Here is a 20,806-nt window from a genome sequence, read left to right on the forward strand (position 1 = left end):
GTGATTCGGAGGTGTATCGCATCTTCAGATTCAGCCCTACTGCCATCCTGGAATTAACCACAGCCCTGAAAGATGACATCACCAAAAACGCTCACATGCAGTGGAGCCACTGGTCAAGGTCCTGGCAACACTGCATTTCCTTGCCAGTGGCTCGTTTCAGCGTACAAGTGGAGTTGTGGCTGGGATGGCACAATCCTCCATTAGCAGATGTGTGCACCAGGTTGTCCCCGCAATCCTCAGACGCATGGCCAACCAAATCATCAGACCCACCCAGGAGCACCTGCGGGTGAAGGCAATGCGGGATTTCTACCGAATTGCAGGATTCCCACGCAATGGGGGCCATTGATTGAACACATGTGGCACTACGGCCCCCCCATGACACAGAGCACATATACCGCAATCGTAAGCATTGGCATTCCATCAACGTACAGGTGATAGCCGATGCCCAATGCCTCATATGGCACGTCCGTGCCAAACACCCAGGGTCCAGCCACGACAGCTACATATACCGTCAAAGCCCCATCCCAACAGAATTTGAACAGAACGTGTATGGGGACAGCTGGCTGGTTGCTGAGTGACATGGGAGTCAGGCATGTTTGTCCCCCCCCATGATGCAGACATCACGAGGGGCACATGCATGACTAACATCCTCCTGTCTTTTCCCTTCCAGGTGACTCTGCATATGCACTTGGACCCCATCTCATGACTCAATACCGGAATCCCCAAACCCCAGGAGAGCAAAGACACAATGATGCACACGCACGTACCCGTGGAGTGGTGGAACGCACCATTGGCCTCCTGAAGTCCCGTTTCCAATGCATGGATAAGTCTGGGGGTACCCTGTTGTATTCCCCAAACTTTGTGTGCCAGATAATCGCTGCATGTTGCATGCTGCACAACTTCGCCGTGAGAAGGGGCCTGGAGATTGACATACGTGATGACCTGACCCCCGAACCAGACAATCCCCCCCCCTGACCGAGGCTACCCCGTCTTCTGAGGGAAGAGCAGTCAGGAGATGCCTCACAGTAGGCATCTTCACACATTAAACACACATTAATCATGGCACAAGGAGAATGCACACCACTGTGGTCCCTAGCACACACACCCCACATCCTCATCAAATTGGATTAGCCCAAGTCCACCATTCAGGACTTGTGAGCAGCAACGCCACGCCAAGACTCCAATTATGTTGCTGTACATTCATACACCATTAACACGGACCTGGGGATCACTTCTCCCTGGTCCTGGGGATCCCTTCTCCACCACAACCGAGGGTGACACCCCTTTTCTGGCTGGAATGTCACCCCCACATTCATACATCAGTCACACTGTAGCCTGCCTGGGCTACAAAAAATTATAAGAGCTCATAACCTGAGTAAAAATAAAAAAACAAAAAAAACTACCGGCGCTGCCGTGCCCCACGCCTGCGGCAGATGGCGGGTCTGGCGGGCCTGGTCCCTCCGCAGGTTTTCAGGCAGAACTTCAGCCACCCCCTTGTCTTCCTGGTCACCTTCCTGGCTCCTGATGTGGCTTGGGGCCTAGGAGTAGGGGAGACCCTTGGGGGGGAAGCCCTGTTGGGGGAGGACGGGAGGGGCTACCCCTGATGGAGGCCTGACTGGTGCCAGGCATAGGGAAAGCCTCCTCCAAATGGAGAAGGACCTCATTGGCACTCAGCACCTCCTCCTCCTGAGGAGAGCTGTGGCCACTCCCCTCCACAGATGACTCCTGACTTGCCTGGGGGTCTGCCTCAGACTCATGTCCGGGGGAGGCTGTGGACTGGCCAGATGGCCCAGCACCCTCCTGCACATCTGTGGATGACACAAAACATTCACATGTTGGAGGATCCACACACTTGTCACATGTTGCCTTCCACCCTCACACATGCTACACACCAGATAGGAAATAAAACTTACTTACCTGTCCTCAAGGCCTCCTCAACGGAGTCAAAGCCTTGAACTCCCTCCACTTGATGCCTGTGGAGGCACTGGGCAACCACCCGCTCCTCAGCACTGAGCCTGAGAGTGGTTGATGGTCCCCCTCCAGTGCCCCTGGCATGAGTGGTCATCCTAGCCAGCTTACCTCGGACGACGCGCCTGAGATCATTGATCTTCTTTAAGATCTCATTGGGGGTCCTGGCCTCACTCCCCAATGCATTGACATTGTCTGCTATCAGTTGCAGGATCTCCCTCCTGGCCGCGGTGGTGTTGGCACTCTCTGGCCCATGGAGGTACCTATCACATCGGTGCACATTTTATTTATGTGCACCGATGTGAATCCTAGCATATGGACTCTTACGCTTATGTTCACACGTTAAGTATATCAGTTTAGTTATTTAGCGCTGTTGCTATACAAAGAAAAATACCTGCTGCTCCAGGTGTATGATGATAACCTGAGGTTGAATATCTCGTAGAGTGCCAGCCCCGGTCCGCCTCAGTGGGAAAACTTGTAAGAAAAGAAACATCTTGTGCTTAATCATGATTAAGCACAAGATGTGTGAAACGCATCTACGTGACCTTATGTTGGTGTCTTTGGTGTTATCACTTTGAACAATAAAAGGCAAATTGGAATTCCTGAATGTTCAGCCATTTATTTTCTTACAGGTTTCTCTTTTGGTGGTGAATTGTCCTAGATGGCTAACCATGTTTCAAGTTATATGTGCTCTATAAAGGCATCTCATAAAGCAGTTAAAAATAATTTCCAGTGATATTTGCTACTTTTTTTTTTTTACTGTTTTAATTTCATATGTGTTTCTTTATTGCAGTACATAACTCAAGGGAACCAGGTTGGCTGGAGGGAACCCTGAAGGGCAGACGAGGACTTATTCCACAGAACTATGTTCAGTTCCTCTAGCAGTATGGACTTGAAGCTCAGACGCTGTACATGGTATCCATGGATTTTTGTTCCAGTTTACTTGTGTCTTGTTTTTGTGACTGCGCAGACCACTTGACCAGTTGGCGAAGGCCCCCCTATATGCTGAGAATTACAATTAACATAGGATATACTGACCTATAGCACTCCTCTCGTGTGATCTTTGCTAATGACCTTCCAGGTGTATGTAAAAAAAAATACCCCTTTTTTAAAAAAAAAATCTCAGCGAAAGTAGGGGGCACTAAGAATAGGTGCACTACAAGTGCATTTATCATTTAAAGGAAAGGACAAGCAATACTGCCAAACCTAAAACATGTTTTATTTAATGTTTGCATTTGTTATTGTTTATTTTTATTTGTTTTTATCAATCACTGCTCCAGGCAACTAGTATACTTTGATTATTATGTCACTCATTTCACAGTTTCATTCCTGAGAGTATTTTGTGTAATTATATTTAAATAGTGTGATGTAATGCCTTCCTGGCTACACATGCATGAATTGACAGACACGGGACATATATTTGTTGTTACCGACGTGTAACCCTGGTGGAGTGAATAGAAGTCCCAGCATTCCTTGCCTGCATGAGACTAGCAGGATATGCTTGAACTTTTCATTCATCCTCCGCTGGGGCAGATACGTTGCTGGACACCGTTCAGCATATTTGATGTGCAATCTTCTACATATTATGACAATTCATTGGAGAGTAAAGGGGGGAAAAACGACAATGTTGCATTTTATACTACTTTTTACATTTACTCTTTTGTAGCTGTCACTTTTATAAGCTTCCACTTGTTCAGTTTTATTGTTTTTAAAGTATAGTTCCTGCCAAAATAAACTATAAATTTATCCTAAATAAAAAAAATACTAGTTCTGTAATTGCGTGTTTATTTTGTTGGAAAGAAATACATCTCTGTGCTTATTTTTACCAGGTAAACTGCATTAAATTGTACAGTATATGAAGAAACATTACATATGGATGCAATGTGTTTTGTAGTATATTCTTATATTTTAGTTGTGATAAGATGCTTACAGAGTAACACTGGAGCAGCATTAAAGAGTTTCTACCATATAAAGTGTACCAGGAAACATTTGCATACACAAACTCAACACTATAACTGAATTGGCTCCAATGCAGATACAATTATATTGCTAGGTCCAAGAGGGTAATGCGTTTGGGTATGCCAGTCTACTGAAGCTGTTAGCAGTTCAAGCTTGGACTACTTGTTTGGCTGAATATCAGACTGGACCTGTTGCAAAAGATTTAGTAGTGAGACCACTAGGGGTGCAACAGATCACAGTTGATCCGTGATCCGAACGGGTCACCCCCTTCGGATCGGAACACACTGTGATCCGCGGATTGCCACGGCTCCGGAGCTAGGCAGAAGCCGCGGCCTTTCCTAATGTTACGGCGGCGGCTCCAGAGCTAGGCCGAAGCCGCAGCCTTTCCTAATGTTATGGCCGCGGCTTCGGCCTACCTCCGGAGCCGCGACCATAACGCTAGGAAAGGCCGCGGCTTCGGCTTAGCTCCGGAGCCGCCGCCGTAACATTAGGAAAGGCAGCGGCTTCTGCCTAGCTCCGGAGCCGCGGCCATCTTGGTACACCCGGCGGCGGCCCTCCTATGTTTACACCCACAGAGGAGGAGCCCGCACTCGTGGGACACACCGCTCGTCTGTCGGTATTAGCTGGGGGGGGTCACTGTACTGAGAGGAGGGGGGTCACTGTACTGAGAGGAGGGGGGTCACTGTACTGAGAGGAGGGGGGTCACTGTACTGAGAGGAGGGGGGTCACTGTACTGAGAGGAGGGGGGTCACTGTACTGAGAGGAGGGGGGTCACTGTACTGAGAGGAGGGGGGTCACTGTACTGAGAGGAGGGGGGTCACTGTACTGAGAGGAGGGGGGGTCACTGTACTGAGAGAGGGGGGGTCACTGTACTGAGAGAGGGGGGGTCACTGTACTGAGAGGAGGGGGGGTCTCTGTACTAAGGAGGGGGGGTGTCTGCACAGAGGGGGTACTATAGTTGGTGGGGGGGGGATGTGGATATTACAGTGGGGGAGATTTTTTTTTCTGCCGATCCGAAAAATGATCCGATCCGTGACTCCTGATCCGAGGAACGATCCGAACCGTGAGTTTTTTGATCCGTTGCACCCCTAGAGACCACTGAATTTATTTTCTTTTCCTAAACTGCTGTCAGGACTATAGGGTATCGAGTCCATCAGAAAATTGAGAGTCCACCCTCATATAACATATTGTACAAGGTAAACTATTGTATCTTACCAGTCTTTAGTTGCAGTGGCTTCACTCATTTTCTTTTTTAAGCTTTCTTCTTTTATTTTTACCATGGTAATCTGCCAGTAACACATTTTCTGTCCTGGGGTGACAGCACCAATTCACTAAACTTTATCAGTGGAGGAGCAGTGTTTTCACCTTAAGACAAGGAGTGTGTTAAGGCTAAAGAACACCTTTTTGTTTTCCTCATCTACATAAGTGATGACCATGAACAATGTAAGTGATAGGCGTGCAGCACAAGCAGTAAGCACAACGTTTCCAGCTAGTGATACTTTTGTCTGGATCAACGGCTAATTTTGGCACAGATATAACAAAACACTTTCAATGGTATATCTAACAGAACAAAGAGAAGGTGTTTGCTGTTAAGAATTTCATATGCTTTTTAAACTTAGTGGATGTAAACCCACTCTCATCCTTTTTATAAACTACTGCCATAGTGCTGATCTATAAGGATATACATGCCTCCTGCATGTATCCTTACCTGTCAAATGTCTCCCCTCTATCTGTTATAAGAACTGAAAAACTGCAGATTATGTGGGTGGATCTGTTGTCTGGAGCTCTGTGGGTGGAGTCGTGATGTTAGTAGACTCCCCGCCCACCTCTACATTCCCCTTGTCAACATGCATTTTCTCCTGTGTATTCCTTACACTAAATTCTGCTATGATCACTAACATCCAGTCAAAATCCAGAAAAGAAACCACATGACTTCAGAAAAGGAATGGGGGTGGTAATTAAAAAATAATGCCTGTGTCCAGGCTAGTGCATGAGATGTGTAAATAGCCTGTCACTCACAGCAAGGGGTCGGAATGGACAAAGGTTTTTCTCTGTAAGTCTGTTTTATTTCACTGAACAATAAAAGAGGATTGCTCAGAGCTGGATTAACTCTGTGTGGCAAGACTGGGCACAGATGATGGGAAATTTTATACTGTACATTGTGACATCAAAAAAATAATACGTTTTCGGGTTTACATCCATTTTAAGCCTAGTACACATGGGCCGAATGTTTAATGGAAACCGTCCGACATTCAGCTCATGTGTATAGTAGCCAGTCTGACGGAAGCCTCTGTGGAAGAGTCATGTCGACCGTTCTACCGATTTGGTGCTCTCAGCCAATGGCTAAGAGCGTTGACTGTAGTGTTCTGGCAGGGGGGCAATCCCTCTTCGTCAGAACACAATAGCACAGCACAGGGGTGCAGTGAGTAGCAGTTTCGCCTAGCAGCAAAAGGTTCGCTGGTTTGAATCCCAACCACGACACCATCTGCCTGGAGTTTGCATGTTCTCCCTGTGTCTGCGTGGGTTTCCTCCGGGTACTCCGGTTTCCTCCCACACTCCAAAGACATGCTGGTAGGTAAATTAGATCTCGTCCAAATTGGCCCAGTATATATGTATGTATGACTGTGTGTCCCTAGCGTGTCATGATCCTACGGGGTAAAAATGACCGCACCAGCCAAGCAGATACTGGCTGGAAAAAGCGCCCAGAGGCGATTCAGTTTGCATGCGTTGCGCTATACAAGTCATTCATTCATTCAGGGGAGATCACTGATGAGGTGACACTGATGGACAACAATATGCAGCATTGATGGGCCAATACCAATGGGCGGTACTGATGGGTGGCACTGGCAGGCATTACTGATGGGCACTAATTGGCATGTCGACCGTTCTACCGATTGGTGCTCTCAGCCAATGGCTAAAAGCACTGACACTAGTGTTCTGGCAGGGGGCCATCCCTCTTCGTCAGAATACAATAGCACAGCAGGGGAGATCACTGTACTAACATCAGATTGTTAGTACTGCTTCATCGACCTGAGCTGTCAGTTATTTTGATAACTACTAGTGTGTACGGGGCTTTAGTTTCCTAATCATGTGTTATGACAATGGCGCATCTAGCAAATTTGACACCCAGGGCTGATCATTTTTCAACACCCCAAGACTTGAGCAAAACTGGTATATATTTTTTTCTTAAGTGTGCATGCCCTGCCGGAAATCGTTAAATAAAAGCAATGGGGTAGATTCAGAAAGCAATTGCGTCTGTGTAACTATAGTTACGCAGCGCAATTGCTTACTTGCCCCGGCGTATCGAATGCTCCTGATTCAGGAACCTCGATACGCCGACTGCAGCCTAAGATATGACTGGCATAAGGCTCCTTATGCCGTCATATCTTAGGCTGCATTCTTACGCAGGCCGCTAGGTGGCGTTCCCGTTGTGGTCAGCGTAGAGTATGCAAATTGCATACTAACGCCGATTCACAACCCTACGCGAGCCCTGCGTACGCAGTTTACGTTGTTTGCGTACGTCGGTTTTTGCGTAAGGCTGCCCCTGCTATTAGCAATGCTACGTATACCCGTCGTTCCCGCGTCGCGTTTTTGAAAAATTACGTTGTTTGCGTAAGTGAATCGTGAATGGCGCTGGACGCCATTCACGTTCACTTTGAAGCAAATGACGTCCTTGCGAAAGTTTCCCGACGGAGCATGCGCACTACGTTCGGCGCGGGAACGCGCCTAATTTAAATGATCCACGCCCCCTACGGGATCATTTAAATTGCGCGCTCTTACGCCGGGCATTTTTTCAGGTGCGCCCACGCAATTTACGGAGCTACTGCTCCGTGAATCGAGCGTAGCGCAGGAAATTTACGGAGGTGCAGCGGCAAAACGGTGCGCTGCGCCTCCGTAAAAAATGCGCAAATGTACCTGAATCTACCCCAATATTTTTTTACATGTGTATAAATGGTCAATGAGTTTGTTGGCTCTCACATGTATGAACTGAGCAGGCTAGATACAGAGCCACGGAGAGCAGAAAAGAATGGCCAAAATACCTGAATAACGGAATAAATGAACTTTATAAAGATGGAAAACGATATAAAAAGATATCCAAGGCTTTGAATATACTAGTAATTACTGTTCATTTACATTTTGAGATGTCTTGATACCAAGTCAAATTCAGGTAGCCCAAGAAAGATTGCAGCCTCAACTGCCAGAAGAATTGTTCAGGTTACGAAGAAAAGGCCACAGGTAACCTCAGGAGAAATGCAGGCAACTCTGGGAAAAAACTGTGTGTTTTTTAAGGAGCACAATCCGACGATCGTTGAATAAAAGTGAGCTGCATGGTCCAGTTGCCAGAAAAAGACATTGATTGTGGAGTAAGGATATTCATTTGTAGACATTATCATTATAGCACATTATTGACTTTAAAATAAGGATACACATACAATTGTATTTGTTATTAATATATGTACTATAGCAACGCAGCTTTACTTGATCCAATTCAGCGCAGCTTTACTATTATGCCGCATACACACGACCATTATTCATGTCATGGAAAAAAACAAGTTTTTCTCGATGCGATTCCTCTCAAGCCTGCCTTGCATACACTTGTTTGTGAAAAAAAATTGCTCGAGCAAAGCGCGGTGACATACAACGGCACTATAAAGGGGAAGTTCCATTCGAATGGCGCCACCCTTTGGGCAGGCTTTTGCCAATTTCCCCATCTCATAACTTGCTTCTGAGCATGCGCATTTTTCCCCCTCGTTAAAGCGTACACACGATCGTTTTTTACGACGTGAGCAGGTTCTACATTTTTAACGCCCATTTTTCTCGTTGAAAAATGCTCTGGAGCATACACACAACCGTTTTTCTTTTTCTCGTCATGAAAAACGGTCGTGTGTACACTGCATTACTGCTTTTAATGGCTTGGCTATTAAAAAGCAGTTATTGAAGGACAAGGGCTTGCCCCAATCAGTAATTCTTTCCATGCTAAAGGCTCACACATCCACGTCTTGTAAGATCTATCATTGTATCTGGAAAGCCTGTAAAATAGAAAATTCCGCGCCAAATATAAGTAAGTACTAGATTAAACTAAATAAGCTGCTCCTCAAAGAACAATACTGAATTGTGATAATGAAAATGGAAGGTAGAGGGCGCTCAACCACACAATAGTGATTGTGAAATGTGGGATACCACACAACAACGTGCAACAATTAATAAATATTAAAAACTAATAAAATACGTTTCCAAAAGCATATGTGAACAGTGATTGCTAAAACAATATAAATCAATATACAGCAGAAATGTCCCACACAGATGTGCATGAATACGCAGATTCCTCTGCAGTGTAAGCAAAAAACACTGAGGTTCACTGTGTTAAACACCAAAAAAATATAAAAATAAAAATAGAGTCCCAATAGCATGCATAGAAAGCCAAACGAATCTTGACAATTGCTGTGATCTTCCTAGTGGAGAAAAGTAGAAAATGCCACCACCATACTTTTCAAATTTCACTTGTTTCCACCCAAGGTGCTTTGTATATAAAGTGCTCTTACCAGAGCCTGTTGACCACTTTACTTAAAAAGATGGTCATACGGGCTAGTGCAGGATTGTGCCTACACACACATGGATATGGACTATTGAATCTCGTTTCCAGGCGTTCCAGATAAGGATGATATGCAAAAAAAGAGAACCGGTAGACGCCGATAGCGTAATAACGTTTTAATAATAAAAACAACGGAAAGCCAAATGGCCTCTTACTTTAAAAGTGCCTACCCGGCACTGGGACTGCAGGCCTGTCACCGCCAATCTGCGGTTCAAAACTTGGGTTATCAGGATCGGATACCACCGCCGTAGGTCCACCATAAACTCCTTCCTGTCAGCTTCACCAGAGCGGGTAGGCACCGGGTAGGCACTTTTAAAGTAAGAGGCCATTTGGCTTTCCTTTGTTTTTAGTTGTTTTTATTATTAAAACGTTATTACGCTATCGGCGTCTACCGGTTCTCTTTTTTTGCATATCATCCTTATCTGGAACGCCTGGAAACGAGATTCAATAGTCCATATCCATGTGTGTGTAGGCACAATCCTGCACTAGCCCGTATGACCATCTTTTTAAGTAAAGTGGTCAACAGGCTCTGGTACGAGCACTTTATATACAAAGCACCTTGAGTGGAAACAAGTGAAATTTGAAAAGTATGGTGGTGGCATTTTCTACTTTTCTCCACTAGGAAGATCACAGCAATTGTCAAGATTCGTTTGGCTTTCTATGCATGCTATTGGGACTCTATTTTTATTTTTATATTTTTTTGGTGTTTAACACAGTGAACCTCAGTGTTTTTTGCTTACACTGCAGAGGAATCTGCGTATTCATGCACATCTGTGTGGGACATTTCTGCTGTATATTGATTTATATTGTTTTAGCAATCACTGTTCACATATGCTTTTGGAAACGTATTTTATTAGTTTTTAATATTTATTAATTGTTGCACGTTGTTGTGTGGTATCCCACATTTCACAATCACTATTGTGTGGTTGAGCGCCCTCTACCTTCCATTTTCATGATCTGGAAAGCCTACATCTTATAGAGCGAGTCTAGGCGATTTCATCCGCATTCTGTTTCTGTGGCACAAATCTTGGCCTTTCTTAATGGGAGGCTCGTAAGCTTGAGTACCATTTAGTGCTAGGTATTGCCACTGTCGGTTTTTTTATTTTATTTTTTTACTTTAATGCCTCCTGGCTATGCATTCATTGGTATGTAATATCATGCGCATGTGACTCCTTCCAGTCGGGCCTCTGATGTCGTCATGACATGAATTTGGTACACTTTGTTCTACAAAACCGTATTTTTGAGAACTTTCAGGAACTCCCTTTATTGTCTATTTTCCAAAAGGCTGCCTACCTGGTTGCCATCACCTCTGTAGCGTTTAAGAGCTGATGGCACTATCCTGTAAGTCCCATTTTTAGATGTTGCACAGGGATGTGTTTTTTTTGGGGTCTACCTCTCTCCTTTTTGAGAACATGTCTTCTTTTTGTGCATGACTGATACATCCTAAGGAGATTGTGCTTCATACCCTGGATGTTTACTGGGCTGTGTGGGTTTACCTTTTGGTCATGACCTCCTTTTGTAAAGCGGACTCTTTTTGAGCTCTGGAGATCCGCACAAAGGTTTAACGGCTTCGTTGGCTGCTATTTTGAGATGGATTAGGCAGACCATCATTCAGACCTACACCAGTATGGGTCAGGCTTCTCCTTTTACAGCCCATTACATCAAGGCAGTTGGCACATCCTGAGCTTTTCATCATGAAGTCACTATGTCTCATGTCTGTAAGGCAGCTGGCTGGTCGTCTGTCCATGCCTTCACTATGTTTTACATGGCTGATGTCTTTGCATCCTCAGACGTGTGTTTTAAATGCAAGGTTTTACAGGTTGTGGTTTTGTTTATTCTGTTCTGGGGTTTGTGCTCTTCTTTTCTGTCTCTTCTGGTTTTTTTTGGTTTTGGACCCAGCCATTTCCTTAACAAGAATTTGATTGTTTCTGTTGAGGACATCCCTGTGCTTAAAGACAGGGGGTCGGATTCAGAAAGATGAGCGGATCTTTCTGCGGGCGTAACGTATCTCGGATACGTTACGCCGCCGTAAATTTGGGCGCAAGTTCTGTATTCAGAAAGAACTTGCGCCCTAAGTTACGGCGGCGTAACGTTTGTGGGCCGGCGTAAGCCCGCCTAATTCAAATGGGGATGTTGTGGGCGTGTTTTATTTAAATTTCAGATGACCCCGCGTATTTTAAGGTTTTTGTGAACGGCGCATGTGCCGTTCGTGAAAAAATCCCAGTGCGCATGCTCGAAATTACGCCGCAAAGCCTCATTGGTTTCGACGTGAACGTAACTTACGCAAAGCCCTATTCGCGAACGACTTACGCAAACAACGTAACATTTTCAAAACTCGGTGCGGGAACGACGTCCATACTTAACATTAGCTACGCCTCATATAGCAGGGGTAACTTTACACCAGAAAAAGCCTAACATAAACGACGTAAAAAAATGCGCCAGCCGGATGTACGTTTCTGAATCGGCGTAAATACCTAATTAGCATATTCCTCGCGTAACTATACGGAAGCGCCACCTAGCGGCCAGCGTACATATGCAGCCTAAGATACGACGGTGTAAGACACTTATGCCGGTCGGATCTTAGGGAAATCTATGCGTAACTGATTCTCTAAATCAGTCGCATAGATACGACGGCCCGCACTCAGAGATACGACGGCGTATCTCATATCTGAATCCGGCCCAGGGTGGATAACAAGCTAGAAGCTTTTTCTAACGCTGCCTTCAACCTCACTGCAGCCTGCCATTGTGACTGTGTCCATCTGCATGACCTTAGTTATCTTGTTCAAGGTAATGTCCCGGGATCCTCGATCTATCCTGCTGTTCTCCTGGCAGACAATTTGTGGGTTCTCCAAGATGATTCAGTTCAACACTCTGCTTCTTGGTCACTGGTTTTGATGGGCTGGCTGTTGAAGCCTAGGTGCTGAAGGACATGGGTCTATTGGATTTGATAGTCTCTATGCTCTTAAAAGCTAGTTAATAGATTTCTCACAAAGTCTACCATTGGAAATGTATCCCAGATAGTTTCCAGTGGGACAAACCCTGTACAAAAGGAGAGAAGGATCCCTGTAGTCGCACATCCATGAAGTCCCTAGAATCAGTGTGAAAGTGGCAAACTCAGCCAGGCCACTTCTCGCCTTTTGTACAAGCTAGAGTAGGAGCTGGGATGAGCGCCATCCCATGCCAGCACTCCCAGCAGTGGTTGCTCAAAGATCTATATACACCCGTTCCAATAGAGCCTGAGCAGCACACTCAATTTGCATTGGGTGGAAGAGACTAAATCTTGTGTTTTCTTCAGTGGTCTGGATCAGCCTTTAACCTCAAGTACTATCCAGGGCCAAATCTCAGCTTTAGCAGACCAATTAACTCCAACTCATTAAAGTGATACTAAACCCACAACTTTAAAATCAGTTTGTACAGTATATGCAGTAAAGCATACGTGTTCTTCTCACTGTGGAACCTAAGGGGTTAATCTTCTGCATTGTGTAAAAAGGCTGTTTGATCTTGTATGCACAGATTGTCCTCTTCTCACACTGACTCCAGATAAGACTGTTACTGGAGTCAGGCTGCACATGCTCAGTTTGGTGTGTATTGCTAGAGAGTTTTTTTTTTTTTTCCTTGTGAGGGTGCAGGTGATCAGCACAGGGCCAATCAACACTATATAGACAGGGGGTCAGGGGTCCTGAATCTTGATAGGACAGCTCAGTGTAGTATGAAAACTCCTACAAAAAGGTATTAAGCAGTTTATATTTACTAAGACTATTGCATTTCCATGTTATGTGTACTGTGGGAGACCAGATATAGTAAATGCAGGGTCCTGGGTTTAGTAACACTTTACAAAAGACTTTGTGCAGGGTGTCACTCACATTGTTCCTCATTGGCTCTGTAGGATCATAGCCTGGTTCTGTTTGTTTTGTTTTTTTTACAGTAAAATTGTGAAATGAAATTAAGTACAAATGGTAAAATTGTGCCCCCGGTGGCTGCAGTTTACTGGTTGATCTTGCTTTTCAATACCTGCTATGTAACTGAGCAAAATCCTGTTTTGTGTATGGTTTGAATGAAATGCTTTTTGCAAGGTTTTTCATGAGTTTGTGGACTGTTCATATATACTTAACTAGGTTTGCACTATCTCTAATGTCTGGGTCCTGCGCTATTCCTGAAAAGATTCTGTGCCACTGAAGTAATCCATTTTAGCCAAAAGTTTTTTTTTTTATTTGCTTGTAAAACTTGTCTTGTTAACTTAGCAATGAAAAGCTTTCATTATATAGAAGGTTCTGTAAGTGCATTGATAAGACCCTTGGTTTTTCCTTCAGCATAAAGCAATAATAATGGAAATTACTGCAAAGGGTAGCATGAGGTGAACTCACGCAGCTTCCTACATCGGCACTGAGGTTTTTGGCAGAGCTGTATACGTGGCTGTGACACACAGGTTTTTACAGCTGTAGTTCATTGTTTTCTAGTCCAGCTAAAATGTCCCACCCCCCACCCCCGAAGTTCCCAGTACTCAAAAGGTCTATATACTGTATATTTAATGACAATGGTAGTTAATTTTTTTGTTTTGTGGTTTTAAAAAGAGATAAATATCTTACAGTACATACTATATCTAGCACCAATCCAGTTTTGGAGCATAAGGGCAAACCACCAAGAGATGTCTATAAGCAAGGATAATTTATGGTTCTGTCCTCTCGCAAAACAAAAACAGATATTAATCTTAAAGCAGACCTTCAGTCATTTGTTCATCTTTTATCTGTAGGGAAGCCTAGACAAAGGCTTTCCTATAGATGGTGGAAATATCTCCTAAACGTGCGCCGTTCAGGAGGTATTTCACTTGTGTGCCGATGTCGTGATCTGTGATTAAACGGACCTCTGTGCCGTTTCTTCCCTAGCGTGTGCCGTGACTGAAGTCACGCGGCTTTGGCCAGTCATAGAGCTGGAGTTTGCGGCCCCCGAAAGGAAGAGGGGCAAAGATGGACGCTTCCTGCACAGAGGACATTGCAGGCTTCGTTTGCAGGTAAGTGTCACATACAGACAAGTGATGCAAACTAGCCCATTATGCTTTTAATTTGCCGGATTTGTACGGAGCAAAAGAGGAATTAAATCCCATTGGGGTTTACTTTCTCTTTAAATCTTCTGCCTTTGCGGTTTAACTTTGGATAGTAAAACTTGTTTTTTCTCTGACAGTAAATACCTTTTACAGCTTGCTTGGGTCCTCCTACAGCAGTGGTTTTCAACCCTGTCCTCAAGTACCCCAACAGGCCATTTTTTGGGAATTTCTCTTAGATAAAATGGCAGTCTAAAATACCAAGCCATTGACTGATTTAAAGCATCGTTACAAGATAAAGGAAAACCTGCAACAGACCGGCTTCTCCAAAGCCAGATGGCTGTCAAGGTGTTTTGCAGTCAGATTGCTTAATGAGGACAAAGAGGGTATGTAGATCAGAGCTAAAAGTATAAACAAAATTACATAAGGCTTCTTTCACACTATGGATTGTATGTCCGTTTTATAATATCCGTTTTACACCTATTAACGGACGTTTATTAACGGATTTAATAACGGATACATACGGATAAATATTTTACCATTCTTCCTTTATTGAAAACGGATAATGTTTATCCGTATATATCCGTTATATCATTCCTTTCTAACGTCCGTTAATAAAAAACATTTCACCCTTTCTTGAAGTCCAGCTCCAGAAGTCGTATGGATATTCAGGGGAACCCCGCCGTCAATTTAAAACAAAAATGACGTGCGGTTCCCGGTAAATATCCATAACCAGACCCTTCAGGTCTGGTATGGATATTCAGGGGAACCCCGCCGTCAATTTAAAACAAAAATGACGTGCGGTTCCCCCTAAATATCCATAACCAGACCCATTATCCGAGCACGTTGACCTGGCCGGCCGCAGAAAAGAGGGGGGGACAGAGTGCGGCCCCCCCTCTCTCCTGAACCGCACCAGGCCACATGCCCTCAACATGGGGAGGATGTCCCCATGTTGATGGGGACAAGGGTCTCATCCCCACAAACCTTGCCCGGTGGTTGTGGGGGTATGCGGGCGGGAGGTTTATCAGAATCTGGAAGACCCCTTTAACAAAGGGGACCCCCAGATCCTGACCCCCCCCCTGTGTGAAATGGTAATGGGGTACACTGTACCTCTACCATTTCACGAAGGAAGTAAAAAGTATTGTAAAAAAAACACACTGACACAAAAGAATAAAGTCCTTTATTAAAAAAAAAATACTCCAGCGCTGAAAAATCCACTCGTTCCCGGCTTCCTGCGTTGTCCTGATCCTGCGACGGGTGCGGGTGATCTCCCGCGATGAGAAGATCCAGCGTCGGGTGATCTCCGCTCCGGCGATGTGAAGATCCATCCATCCGGCGCAGCAGCATCCCGGACCTCCTCTCACCGCTGGGCACAGCCCAGCGAATGAGCGGCTGAAGCTGTGACATTTCTTATATAGAGGAGGCAGAGCCACCCGTCACGTGACCCTGCCCCCTCTGACGTACCTCTGCTACGTCACTGGGGAAGACCAAAAAGAGGAAAGACCTTTCCTCTTCTTGGTCTTCCCCAGTGATGTAGCAGAGGTACGTCAGAGGGGGCAGGGTCACGTGACGGGTGGCTCTGCCTCCTCTATATAAGAAATGTCACAGCTTCAGCCGCTCATTCGCTGGGCTGTGCCCAGCGGTGAGAGGAGGTCCGGGATGCTGCTGCGCCGGATGGATGGATCTTCACATCGCCGGAGCGGAGATCACCCGACGCTGGATCTTCTCATCGCGGGAGATCACCCGCACCCGTCGCAGGATCAGGACAACGCAGGAAGCCGGGAACAAGTGGATTTTTCAGCGCTGGAGTTTTTTTTTTTTTTTTAATAAAGGACTTTATTCTTTTGTGTCAGTGTGTTTTTTTTACAATACTTTTTACTTCCTTCGTGAAATGGTAGAGGTACAGTGTACCCCATTACCATTTCACACAGGGGGGGGTCAGGATCTGGGGGTCCCCTTTGTTAAAGGGGTCTTCCAGATTCTGATAAACCTGCCGCCCGCATACCCCCACAACCACCGGGCAAGGGTTGTGGGGATGAGACCCTTGTCCCCATCAACATGGGGACATCCTCCCCATGTTGAGGGCATGTGGCCTGGTGCGGTTCAGGAGAGAGGGGGGGGCCGCACTCTGTCCCCCCCTCTTTTCTGCGGCCGGCCAGGTCAACGTGCTCGGATAATGGGTCTGGTTATGGATATTTAGGGGGAACCGCACGTCATTTTTGTTTTAAATTGACGGCGGGGTTCCCCTGAATATCCATACCAGACCTGAAGGGTCTGGTTATGGATATTTACCGGGAACCGCACGTCATTTTTGTTTTAAATTGACAGCGGGGTTCCCCTGAATATCCATGCTCAGTAAAATTAACGTCCATTAACATAACGGACATTTACGGAGACATTTACTAACGTCCATGTGCCATAGACTTCAATGTTAAAATATAACAGACGTTAATATATCCGTTACTTGCAACGGACAAAAAAATTTACAAAAAATAGTGCAAGACCCGTCACATATTCCGTTATAACTAACGTCCGTATGTTATAACGGACTATTACGGATCTTTACGGAACATAAAAAAATCCCATAGACTTTAATGATATTTTATAAAGGACGTATAACTTCCGTTTTTTAACATTATCTGACGGATTTTAAAACGGATTATTAAAACGGATTTATTTTGTAGTGTGAAAAGGGCCTAAGCAAGATATAATAAGAGTGAAAGATTTTTTTTTTTTTTATTATAATTTACATCTTCAACAATTTCAGAGTATGTTCCCATTAAGTACTGACTGAGGATATGACACTACAGAGTCTGGCAGGTGGACATAGAAGTATAACAGGGATCATCCCCTTCACTGGTGTGTTTAATTTAAAAGTGTGTGAGTATATAGACCTTTAAAGAAAATTTTAATGGAACGGGATGTTATTATAAATATGATAATCAACTACCTCCATTTGACCACCAAGTCCACATTTATCAACTTGATAAGATACTCGCACAAAATACAATTACTGTTGGATTATAAAGATCCCATGTGAGCTGACTATAGATAGAATGGTGGTGGTATCCAAATATATGAATTCCAAAGATCATAGCAGATGATCCAAAAGGTAATATTCTAAAATATGAATGCATCATATCATCAATGACAGGTAGTTAGGTATTCAAAATATCTGAATGGAAAAAAATAAAAAGTAGAGCACCTACTCACAAACTAGTTGTAGTACTTATCTTGTATATCAAGTTGTAAATACCATAATAGTATTCACCAACACTAGCCCCATGACATTCAAGGGTAAGATATCTGGCCTAAGGTTACAAGAATTAAAGCCAAAAAATAAGTGCTTGAGAAGCACATCCACAATAGGCGCTATATCTTCAAAAAAAAATCTAGTACATAGAATTCATAATACTATGATAGGGGGACAAAGCCCCAACCGAAGTACTACATAAAGGGCAATACCTGACTATTGGGAACACACCAACATCCTGCTGCCAAAATCTGTCAGAAAAAGAGGGGACTCAGAACCCTATATATGTCTCCATGCTGCCACTTAGTCCCACCTAGTGCCAAAATGGCAGCGGGAAGTGACATCATTGCAGTGCGTGCGTTCCGTGTCACTGTGCATGTCCAGCAGGGGCTAAACTGTGGGTAGACACTGTCGGTCTCCTGCACAACAGATGGAGTAAGGGGCGGAGCGACATTGTCCAACCCACAATGGGGGTGCCCAAAAACATCCAGACCACATTGGGCATGGTGAGAACTGCGGGGCATATACAGTATCTCACAAAAGTGAGTACATCCCTCACCTTTTTGTAAATATTTTATTATATCTTTTCATGTGACAAAACGGAAACAATTACACTTTGCTACAATGTAAAGTAGTGAGTGTACAGCTTGTATAACAGTGTAAATTTGCTGTCCCCTCAAAGTAACTCAACACTGGTCACTGGAAGTTCAACATGGCACCTCATGGCAAACAACTCTCTGAGGAGCTGAAAAAAAGAATTGTTGCTCTACATGAAGATGGCATATGCTATAAGAAGATTGCCAAGACCCTGAAACTGAGCCGCAGCACAGTGGCCAAGACCATACAGCGGTTTAACAGGACAGGTTACACTTAGAACAGGCCTCAGCTCGAATTCGGCAAGAGACACTCAAACACTAGACATAAAATATCTGCTGCTTACTTCCGGTTGTCTCTTCCTGGCTCTGGAAGTGTGCAATTGTCACTTCCGGATGCCGTAAGGTCACATGCTAACATGTTTCGTCATTTCAACCTTTAGACAAAGTTGTAATGCTGCTATAGTGTGTATATATATATATATATATATAATGTGTATGTGTACCCATTTAGGTGGAAATTCTACTATTTGTTTATACATTAACCACTTAAGGACCCGCTCCCGTATATATGTCATTTTTTTAAAGATGGATATCTCGATAATGGCAGCAGCCGCTGCCACAACCAATATATCCATATTTCCTGTGGGCGGTCCTTTAAACAATAAAGGTGGTCTCCGCGGCGGATTCGCCACGAGATCACCGTTATCGAGCCACCGCTCTCCCGTGCCCTCCGCCGCTTACCAGAGCCGTCGGCAGTGGCGGAGGCGATCGGGTCCTGTCTCCTGCTCGGCTGGGATACGAGTGAGGGCAAGATGGCCCCCACCCGTCTCCATAGCAGGGCAGAAGCGACGTCAAAAATGCTTTTCTTGTCATTTTTTCAAATGACAATTTTTTTTTTTTTTGCATTTTAGTCTAAATATGAGATCTGAGGTCTTTTTGACCCCAGATCTCATATTTAAGAGGACCGGTCATGCTTTTTTTCTATCACAAGGGATGTTTTTTTGTTTTTTTTTGTGTAAAAATTAATAAAATAAATAAAAATAAATAAGAAAACAAAAAAAATTAAAATGCCCTGTCCTGACGAGCTTGCGCGCAGAAGCGAATGCATACGTGAGTAGCGCCCGCATATGAAAACGGTGTTCAAACTACACAAGTGCGGTATCGCCGCGATCGTTAGAGCGAGAGCAATAATTCTAGCCCCAGACCTCCTCTGTAACTCAAAAGATGCAACCTATAGAATTTTTTAAACGTCGCCTATGGAGATTTTTAAGGGTAAAAGTTTGACGCCATTCCACAAGTTGGCGCAATTTTGAAGCGTGACATCTTGGGTATCATTTTACTCGGCGTAACATTATCTTTCACAATATAAAAACAAATTGGGCTAACTTTACTTTTTTTAATTAAAAAAAATAAGACAACAGTAAATTCTTTCCAAAAAAAGTGTGCTTGTAAGACCGCTGCGCAAATACGGTGTGACAAAAAGTATTGCAATGACTGCCATTTTATTCTCTAGGGTGTTAGAAAAAAATATATAATGTTTGGGGGTTTAAACTAATTTTCTAGCAAATTTTTTTTTTTTAATCTTGTAAACACCAAGTCTGAAAAACAGGCAAGGTCCTTAAGTGGTTAAAGGCTGTGCGTTGAGTTATTTTGAGGGGACAGCAAATGTACATTGTTATACAAGCTGTGCACTTCATTAATTTCTTTAGTGTTGTCACATGAAAAGATAGACCATAAAAATATTTACAAAAATGTGAGGGGTGTTCTCGCTTTTGTGAGATACTGTAAAGTGCTCCTGTGCACAAATAATAATTTCAACCAAAAAAATCCAAAAATCGTCTTTCCTATCTCAATAGTGAACTCTAACCTAATAGTCCATATACAAAGTGCCCAATTGCTTTCCAATACTGTTCCTCTGTAAATCATCAGTGAGTCGCTTTTTTAAGTGCTCAGTGCTCAAAGTGCCAAACCATTTGGCTACATATATTCTCTTCTGTATTTTTTACCCTCCACAGTGCATCACCACAACACTTGCACACTCACCAGATGACTATGACCTCTCTGGAAAGAGTATGGTCAAAATGCACTTTTCCCCCAAAGGGGTTAAAAATCCAAGGCAGCACTAGTAAAGGAATACTCCCACACTATCATTGGAAGTGGAAAAAACAATGTACTGCTGCAAACACTGATACGTGGATCCGTGACCAATAATTGTATGTGTATAATAAGTGATGTTGCGCTGTTGTTGAACTGAAGTGTAACCAATGTGTCACAAAATAATAAACGTACTTCAAATGAAAAGGCAATAATAAAGGTGTGCACAAGGTGGCAGTGTAAACCAAACGTGCAAATAAACTCTTTACATAACAGAGTCCTTGCAATCAAACAAAGAACAAATG

General features: G+C 44.1%; 1 protein-coding gene across 3 annotated transcripts in view; it reads left to right on the forward strand.

Moving 5' to 3' along the window:
- Positions 1–3,730, forward strand: part of ARHGAP10 (Rho GTPase activating protein 10) — a 333,889-nt gene extending 330,159 nt beyond the window's left edge. For 2 of the 3 annotated variants that reach the window (XM_040331859.1, XM_040331844.1), the window contains exon 23: positions 2,762–3,730. In XM_040331859.1, the coding sequence (XP_040187793.1) occupies positions 2,762–2,850 (89 nt within the window). In that variant the 3' untranslated portion in view covers positions 2,851–3,730. The remainder of the gene's footprint in view (positions 1–2,761) is intronic. The other variant, XM_040331851.1, reaches the window with a different exon arrangement.
- The last annotated feature ends 17,076 nt before the right edge of the window (positions 3,731–20,806 follow it).

The sequence above is a fragment of the Rana temporaria genome, chromosome 1, assembly GCF_905171775.1.
Source record: "Rana temporaria chromosome 1, aRanTem1.1, whole genome shotgun sequence".
In the NCBI taxonomy this organism is placed as follows: Eukaryota; Metazoa; Chordata; class Amphibia; order Anura; family Ranidae; genus Rana; species Rana temporaria.